Source organism: Arachis ipaensis, chromosome B4 (genome assembly GCF_059453495.1).
Source record: "Arachis ipaensis isolate K30076 ecotype BB chromosome B4, ASM5945349v1, whole genome shotgun sequence".
Taxonomy (NCBI): Eukaryota; Viridiplantae; Streptophyta; class Magnoliopsida; order Fabales; family Fabaceae; genus Arachis; species Arachis ipaensis.
Genome location: NC_142439.1, coordinates 140358857 through 140368532, shown reverse-complemented (window position 1 = coordinate 140368532; position 9676 = coordinate 140358857). Strand labels below are relative to the sequence as shown.

At 36.7% G+C, this 9676-nt stretch overlaps 1 protein-coding gene across 1 annotated transcript; it reads right to left on the bottom strand.

Annotated features, from left to right (window-relative positions):
- Window positions 1-315: 315 nt before the first annotated feature.
- Window positions 316-3389, bottom strand: LOC107635257 (ras-related protein RABD2a). Its single transcript, XM_016338674.3, has 8 exons — window positions 3107-3389; window positions 2311-2383; window positions 1735-1782; window positions 1605-1652; window positions 1439-1510; window positions 1202-1357; window positions 984-1087; window positions 316-644 (listed from the first exon to the last, which is right to left on the bottom strand). The coding sequence occupies exons 1-8, from the start codon at window positions 3118-3120 to the stop codon at window positions 551-553; spliced, it is 609 nt and encodes a 202-aa protein (XP_016194160.1). The 5' UTR covers window positions 3121-3389; the 3' UTR covers window positions 316-550.
- Between the last annotated feature and the right edge of the window lie 6287 nt (window positions 3390-9676).

Sequence of the window (9676 nt, the reverse complement as noted above, 5' to 3'; positions counted from 1 at the left end):
TAGAAATAAAATAAAATATTTAAGAAAGTGATACAATTCGAAATCTATTTTGAAGCATTGTCAATATAAAATATTGTTGTGATAATAATGATGAAATAATTTGAAGATTGAAACAGATACCATTTCGTAATTCATGTTTAACCTGGCACATTTAAGTCATCCAGTAAACACATGTTCAACTATTTGTATTAGCACAACATTTTGTTTCTTCTGTTTTGTTGTATGGCTAAGTCACATTCGGCTCATTAAAGGAACAAGGAGGATCATAAGAAAAATAAAATGGATTGTAACCTTAAACTTGAATTGAAGTAGACATGAGCAGTAATAGATTTAGCATTAATGAATAGTAGAATACTTTGCACAAACCATATCATTTTCAAGTATATTTAAAGAATTGGATCATCTAGGTCAATTCCAAACCACAAACGAATTCTGAAATTGGTCCACTATTAAGAAAAATTAGAAAGAAAGGGAAAAAATCTTACAAACAATACAATGGAGGGTGAGAAGCAGAGAAAATGAAATGGATCTAAATAACCCCTTTTTGTAGTTAGGATGAGCAGCAACCACTGCTCTGCTGAACTGGCTGTCCTCTGATCTGCACTGTTGGAGGCCTTGCATTGTTTGCAGGTTGGCTTGCCATTCTACGTTCAAACGAAAAAGTTGCCGTAAGACGATGAGGTACGAAGTAGTCATAGATGATAGATCAATCAATGGATTATTCGAAAAGAAAGGGTTATACATAGACATCCAATGTTATATTGCCACCTCGGCAAGCGTCGATTGTATGGCAATATAGTTTCACATTGTCAATGCATTGGCATTAAATAGGTCAAGAAGTGAAATAGTAGTACAAAATGGCATCTGTAATTGACTTTTCCCAGATATCAAAACTGACTCTTTGGAAGCAGCTACATCAAAATAAACTATGGTTCTGTGATTTTCTTCGATATCTATGGTTAAAATAAAAAGGAAAAGGGTACCTGGTCTTGATGGAAGCAGACATGGCCATGAATGCCTGTTCAACATTTGTAGCATCTTTTGCACTTGTTTCCATGAAAGGAATGCCTATTTCATCTGCGAATGCCTTTTAAAGAAAAAAGAAAGAAAAGGATTGGGGTAAGGGAGGATGAACAGGCTTGAAACTGTTAACAAAATATGAAAATGAAAAAAAATTCAGAAGGGTATGAAAAATCTATACTTTGGCTGTTTCATATGACACAGCTCTGTTTGATGTCAGATCACACTTGTTGCCAACCAAAAGTTTGTTAACATTATCACTGGCGTAACGGTCGATTTCGCTGAGCCACTGCTTCACATTGTTGAAGCTCTCTTCGTCTGTCACATCATAAACAATCTGCAAGCCGAACTAATCATTGAAGATGGAAATGGGAAAAATCTAGTTTTAAAAGTTTATGCTAAGAAAGTCATCACCCACAATGATGCCATGTGCCCCGCGATAGTAGCTACTGGTAATTGTCCTGAATCGTTCTTGCCCAGCTGTGTCCCACTGTATATAAAATCAGATCACAAAACAAAGTAAGGCCTAGAAACATGAAATAATATTAGCATATAAAAGAATTAAAACAAGGAACTTTACGTACAATTTGGAGTTTAATGGTTTTTCCATCCTGCTCAACAGTACGTATTTTCTACACAAAATAACTTGAAATGATCAGTACAGACAGCTCTTTAATTGGTCCGAACCTAAAAAAATCACAAAGCGGTACTCACAAAATCAACTCCAATGGTGCTTATGTAGCTCTCAATGTATGAATCATCCTGTACCGTAACATAAAAGTTATCATAAGTTAATGATCTAACTTACTACGTTAAGCAATAATTTACAATCAACAAGAGCCAAGAACAACCAACAAGCACTGAAATATACCAAATGTACATTCTCATATATTGTATAATATATAATAAGACACAAATGATAAACCCGCCACCGATACCATTCCAAAACATAGAATATATTGGTACACATTGGGAGAGAAAAGTAATATGATTCTATGAGAAAATACTAATCCGCCAATCCATTATTCAATATATTTCCCCCACACTCTAAGGAACCCTTTAACATGAGTAAAATCACAAATATTTCAACCAGAGCAGAATACTTAAGCGAGTGGACTATTTTTATATTGATAAAAGAATTAACTCTCGAAAAAAGGTGGAAAAACATGTTAAAATGCACATAAGAAGAATATGAAGGAAAAAAAAAAGGAAACATCGCTACACTATTAGATATAGAAGTTTGTAGTAGTCAATAATAATAACTAGCATAAAAATCAGCAGAAAGCTTACGGCAAATCTCAGAAGAAGACATGATTTTCCAACACCCGAGTCTCCAATAAGAAGGAGCTTGAACAGATAATCACTGCATAAGATAACCACAAAATCATTAACTTTCATGCTCCATAATGGATCAGCCTCATATACATACATACATCAATTCTCACAGATCCATAGAATCTTTTTGTAGAAGCCAGCACCTTCTATCTTCTTATGGTTTGATGATCAAGATGGTAGATCTCAAGGCCACATAGACCTCCAAAATCCAAATCCAAATCCCATACTTTGTGGGAGTTTAACTCCCACAACAATAGAAAAATTGCTTTTGAACTAAGATTCAGATCATGAATCAGGTAATATTTTTTAAATCCAATTGGACATTATTATTTCGAAGATCGAGTATTTGAGTCATCATCACAATCGTAGCAACAAAAATAGGACAATACATGCTCAAAATCATTGTTTGAAATCAACAAGGAACAAGATCAGGGTGCGCGCAGAAGAAGCTCCAAAATCAATCACGGGAGCTCAAAATCACGGCTTCCTCTCTAAATCCCGTAATTGAAAAACAGTTTCTTTCAATTTCAAAAACAATTTATTTAAAAAATCAATTGGATCAAAATTCATGAAAAGTGAAAACCATTCAATCTAGGGTTACATCCGAACACACCGACACCAACCCATAAGAACGAATCAAGCTAAAACCCAAAACACCCTTTCGAAGAAAGGATCGAAAAACCAAAGAAGACACGAACTTCTCTTAAATCGAATCTGATTGCAAAACAAAGAGACAAATAGAGGAACCTACTATTCGGGATTCATTTCCGGGTAAAAGCGAATTCACGAATCGGAGGGTGGTGACCGGAGATTAAGCTTCCGGTGATGGTGCGGCGGCGGTGCTTATCCACGAAAAGCGTCAGAAAAAGAATAACGGAAAGCAGAAAGTCTTCGATTCTTGGTTGTTTGTGTTATGAGTTAGTTTTGGTTGCTTCTTTCGCTTTTGTTTGTTGCTTTGATTTGAATGAATAAAACGCGTGGAGGAATACCAGAACGTGAAGTAAACGGTGACGTATTTGTAAAATTCTACGTTTAACTTTGAACTTATCTTTCTAATAAAATTTAAAAGACCGAAGATGAAATTGCCAATCATAGATTGTTTAATTATTTAATAATTTATAATATTATTTTTATATAAAAATGATTCATAAAAATAATCACTTAAAATTTACTATTTTTTTTTAGTGATATATAATTAAGTATTTTATATTATTAATATATTAAAATCAAATTTTCTTTTATAATTTTTTCAGACACTTATTAACGAAATCTCATTTTCATAACGTATTGATATTGAATTATTGATGGCTGGAGGTGGGAACTTGATATGGACCGTGTGGTAGATTTTAACTCCATTGACCTTTGACCCTTTGGAACGTCTAATAAGTAGTTAGAAGACGAATTAAATATAGTATTTTCGTTATGCATTCTAGAAGAATTTAAGCACTATCTTTCGCAAACACTCCTAGGTGTTATTAATTATATAGATAAAACCATAAAAGTTCAAGTAAAAAAAAAAAATCATAAAAGTTTCTTTTTTTTTGGGTTTGATAAGGATTGTTCGTATGAATGTAGAAGTTAATCCTTTTTTTTTTTTTATTAAGAAGGAGCTACAGGCCTAAAAGCAAAAACTAACTAGGAATTCACAACTCTAACAAATATCATCTGTCTTTTGTCAGCTTCAATCGTTGGCACTAGAAAGGAAGGGGGGGGAGGCGAGATAAATTGGTGGAGACCCGCCAGAAGATTATGGGCATGCTTAGCTAGGATATCGGCACTGAAATTGACTTTCTTTGAGACGTGGTTCACTCGGCAGTCACCCAGATTTGCTTAGAGCTCTTTAATTGCACGGATGAGGGAGGTGCTGTCATGGAGGTCTGTAGATGTATGCTACAACAGATTTACTGCAAAGGTAGAATCCGTCTCTACCTGTACCTTCTCCATTCCTATATCAATTACAATTTTAAGACCTGTGTAGATTGCCCATAGCTTGCATTAGTGATGGTTACCTTTTCAATATTCATCATGAATCCAGCCATAACTAGGCCGTTTGAATCTTTGAGAATGCCGTCACATGAGCCAGAATTTGAAGTTTGGAGGACCGAGCCATCAATATTAAGTTTGCACCAGCTAGCTTTCAGTGGCTTTTAACCAATTAGGATCGAATTTGTCACTCTGAGGGTTATGATACTTCTCTCTGTAAGTTCTAAAACTTTCTTATAATTCCTGGCCACCCTTTTAATTTATGGGATTACTCTTTGAAAAGGAATGTTATCTTGATTGAAAATTAATTCATTTCTCTTTCACCGAATGGTATTGCAAGAAGTAAGAAAGAAGGTGGGCCATGAAGTCTCACAGCTAGTGCGACTTGGACAGGTTATCGTGGAGCCAGTCTTGGAGATTCTAGCTGAAGAAAGGGTCCTGCAGGTTTCTGTTTGAGTTGCTCATCCAGACTTCTTGGGCATACGGGTAGTCCCTCAGCACATGGAACAAACTCTCTTCAATATTCAGGCATCTTGGACAGCATCCATTATCGATAAGCCCTAAAACTCTTATTTTTGAATTAGTTAGAAGTGCGTTATGGCTTAAGAGCCAAGCAAAAGTTCTCAGTCTTGGAAGAATCCTGATTTTTCAGCAAATTCTATAAATCTGGTCTAGATCCCTATCTTCAACATAGTAGCTTTTGTAAGCTGATTTGATAGAAAAACTGCCCTGAGGTTCTAGTAGCCATCCTAAGGAATTAGGTCCGAGGGAATGGTTGAGTGCTTTCAAAGTACGAATCATATCTATAACCTCCTCTGGGAGCAGTTGAGCTAACCTCTCCCAATCCCAACATCCTTCCACCGTAGAATTGGTTGCTAAATCCTCGTCAGCTCTGTCTTTCCCGATCTGTTCCAGCGATAACTCACTCAGCTATGATATTCTAGGAATCTAGCGATCTTTCCAAAATCTAATGCTCTTTCCATTTTCAATCCTCCAGATTAAATTGCTTTGAAATTGATCCCAAATTTTAACAATACCTTTCCAAGCATTAGAACACTTCGCTCCTTTAGCAACCTTTGGAATAAAACTGTCCCCGCAACCAAACTTCGCCTTCATTACTCTCACCCAGAGAGCTTGATCATTATGCACCAACCCCTAAGCCAATTTCATGAGAAAAAGGTTGTTGAATTCTTGTGCCTTTTGCAATCTTAGCCCTTCTAACTCCTTTGGCTAGCAAATGGTATCCCAATTCAAAAGATGAATCTTCTTGTTCTCCATATTAGATCCCCAAAAAAAATCTCTGCACATTTTATCAATTTTATTACAAACCTCCTTAGGCATCTTCATCATCTGCATAGTATAGCTCCGAATAGTAGTCAAAACCGCTTGAACAATGGTGCATTTTCTGGCAAGAGAAAGGGTTTTCATGTTCTAACTCAACAATTTGGCCCGCATCTTATCTAGAATTGGTTGAAAATGGTGTTTTTCGCACTTCTCATGGATGAGCGGTATGCCGAAGTACTTTCCTAAGTTGCTGGTTGGCGGAATACCGAGATCTTTGTTGAGCTCCTCTCTTCTATTGTGATTAACATGCTTGGAGAAAAAGATGTAGAATTTGCTGGCGCTGACTTTCTGACCAGAAGCTTTACAAAAGGTCTCTAGCGCTTCCTTTATGACTCGAACCTGCTCCTTGTTTGCTTCCGCGAAAAGAATGAGATCATCTGCAAAACAAAGATGAGGACCATTCCTAGTCAACTTAATAGGTTTCTATTTTTTTGCTCTATTAAGGAGTTAATTAGTTGAGAGAGTCTTTCGATACATAAGAGAAAGAAAATAAGGGGATAAGGGGTCCCCCTGTCTAATGCCTCTTGTTGGGTTGAAAGTCTCTGATGGAGATCTATTCCAAAGCAAACTCATAGTGGGGGAGGAGATGCAGAAGTGAATAACATTCAAAATATTTCCGGGATGCCAATATCTTTGAGGGTGTCAATGATAAAGTTCTAATTAAGACGGTTATAGGCCTTCTCGAAGTCTATTTCGACTGCCATGAGCCCTTTACCGCTAGCTCTCGTCCTCGTAGTATTGACCGCCTCCTGTGCTACTAGAATGTTATCTGCACTAATTCTTCTTGGGATGAAGCTGGCCTGGGTGTTAGAAACAATGTACCCCAAGTGCGGTTTTATTCTTTCTGTAATAAATTTAGTAATAATTTTGTAGCAGATGTTACAGAGACTGATTGGTTTGAACTGTGTAAAGTTTTTAAGTGAGAGAATTTTAGGAATGATAGATATTAAGGTTTGGTTTGCTCTAGCTATATTCTCAGGATTTCTAATGATCATATGCACCCAATTCACCACTAAATCAGTTATAATGTCCCAGGAATGCTGGAAAAATTTTGCTGGTAGTCCATCTCTTCCTGGCACCTTCCAACTACCCATATTGAACACAACATGTTTAACTTCCTCATGGGTGATATGTCTGCTCAAGTGGTTTAAGTCAGCCTCAGCTAGCCCAGGCAACTTACCTGTGACAGGAAAATCAGGTAAAAATAAATCATAGCTATTAGGAGCATATAAAGATTTGAAAAAGGATACTCCAAGCTCCTTTAGCTCTTCCACATCCTCAATCCATTCGTCATCGTTGTTTTTTAGTGCAGTAACATAGTTCTTTCGTCTCCTTCCATTAGCTTTCTGATGAAAGTATTTAGAGTTTTTGTCCCCCTAAATTAATGATTTTACATTTAGCCATTTGCATCCAATGGCTTTCTTCTTGTACCATAATCATTTTATATTCCCTCCAAATGTCCTTTTGAAGTTTTTCCAAAAACGAATTATTATTAAAGGAAAGATGAATGTTTTTTTATGAGATCACCTTGTTTGCACCAGTTACTCCTCACCAAATTATTGTAACCCTCATGGAGCAGCCAGGGTGCGAGTAGCTTGAAAGGTCTCTCTCTCTCCTGTTTTCCACAAGGGTGTCAAAATCTAGGAGTATAGGTAGATGGCCAGACTTCAATTTAGGTAGATGTTTCACCCCAACGGATGGAAATAAAATATTGAACTCCAAATTGTATAAGAATCTATCAAGCATGCATTTAATCTAATTTCTTTGCCAACTGAATGGCGGGCCAAAAAAGCCTAAATTGTTTAGACCATAGTTAAGCATGCATTCTTGAAATCTGTTTGAGTCTTGCGATAAATTAAAACTGCCCCCAGTTTCCTCAAGAGAAATGATAGAATTTAAATTCCCACCAAGACACCACAGCGCTTGATTAGTTGCTGCTATATTTTCTAGCTCCCTCCACAAGGTACTTCGCGTTCCAATTTGGGGGCTGTCGTAAATACATGTGCAATGCTAGATCTGAATATTATTATTTTTAATCTTTAGGTGAATAAACTGTCTCTGGACATTAACAGGCTCAATCTGTTAATCCTTTCTGTTCCAAAGATACCAAATCCCTCCCGAGAAGCCCTTTGCATTGCTAATGCACAAAGACTCAAACCCTAATTTGTGGATGATCCCTCTACTTTGGTTCCTAAGACATAGGTTTCAAGAAGGATACACAATTTCAGATTGTAATGATAAGTTAAGTCTCTAATCATAATGGAAAATCCTTTAGAGGAAACCCCTCTACAATTCCAAGCTAATATATTCATAATAACCATTAATAAATAAAGACGTAGAAAAAACTCCCTGAAGAAATGTCAGGAATCTAGGCCTCAATCAGCTTGTCATTAGTGGCCTGTGCCACCTCTTCTATGCTTCGGATATACTCTTCTCCCCTCTGTTGTTCTTGTCCCTCCATTGGGACATCTTTTTCTGCTTTGGTGCTGGATTCTCCTGGATCTGGAGGGCTTTTGGCTTCAGTATTGTTAAGATACTCTTTATTCCCACCTCCCATGATAGTTGAGATGAGGTTTCTGGTAGTATGATCTAAATGGCCTCCCATTAAAACAGGTTGCATACAGTTAGCACTTGCAACTTGTTTAGTAAGATATGAGAATTGTCTCCAATACTCCTAGTGTCTCTCTTCTTTATCTTTTTGGTTGTCTTGTACCTTCTGGTTATTCTTCTGGTTTTCTTGGAAAAAGTTATGGCTGTCCTGATTTGTATGGAAGCTCTTAATGCTTTTCTGGTTATGGTTGGGTTGTTTTACATGTTTAGAGAGTGTTGGAATTTTCTTACTAATGGCAATATTCTTTCCTTTCATGATGGGAATGGGGTTTTGTGTTTCTGTTGGCTTTTCTGGTTGTGAGGGTTACTTCCATTTTTATTAGTCTGTTTGGTAACACTTTTTTCGCTAGTTCTTGCTATTTGGGTGTCCTTCCAAGCTTCCGACGTCTCTACAGGAGCAGTACCGGGTTATTTTCTTCCTTTTCTTGATTACCTTCCTGAATTTCTTCTGCAAGGATATGAAACCTTGATGTTTGTATACTTTCTTTTTTAACCTTTTCAAAAGGATCTGATTTTGGTTTGTTTCTTCTTTGGTTTTTCTTAACTATCATCCATGGTCCAAATGGGTTGCCTCCTTGATCTTCCTTGATTTATTTCTGATTGGTTTTCTAATTTTGTGAAGCTTGCCTATTTTGTTGCATCCCTCCTAAAACGGTTGGTGTGCTTTCCTGATTTGCCTCTATTAAATCTTCTTTCCTTTTTTGAATACTTTATTAATTTTTTAGGTTCTGATTAGTCTCTTTACCGTTGTTGCTCTCATCTCCACCGAGCTTTCTGCCTTCTGTCCGATCCGTGGCGGTGTTGGTGGTGGTTCTGGTCATCGTTTTGCTACACTGTTCGATTATTCTATGCCCATATTTGCCATATAGTTGAAATAAATTTGGTGTAATCTCTCATAAACAATGTTAAAATCTTTGCTAATAGCTGTGAAGGATGGAACAATCTTCTTTCTCAGGTCAATTTCTACATAAATTCTAGCAAATTTACTGTGAGAGTGTATAAACGTGAGCTCGTCCACTTTTAGCATTGTGCTAAGCGTCTTTCCAACTTTTCCGAGGAAGAAATTGTTATATAATTCAACTAGAAGATTTGGGATTCTGATCCATACAGCAACTTTCTGCACATCCGTTTCTTGTGGTAAGAAAAGCGGGCTCTACCTCTGCATCAATAGATAATGATCTGCTATCATCCAAGGCCCTTCAAATAGTACATGCGCATAATCATCCTGATCTGTGAATCTAACCAGAAAAAATTTTTCAGCCAAATCTGACTCTTATGGTTCCTTTTTTCAGACTGTTTCAATTATTTTAAAATTGGAATATCTTATTTGTTGAAAAAATGTAATTTTTTTGCAACACTTGGTTCTTCGCCATTCAATCTTTCC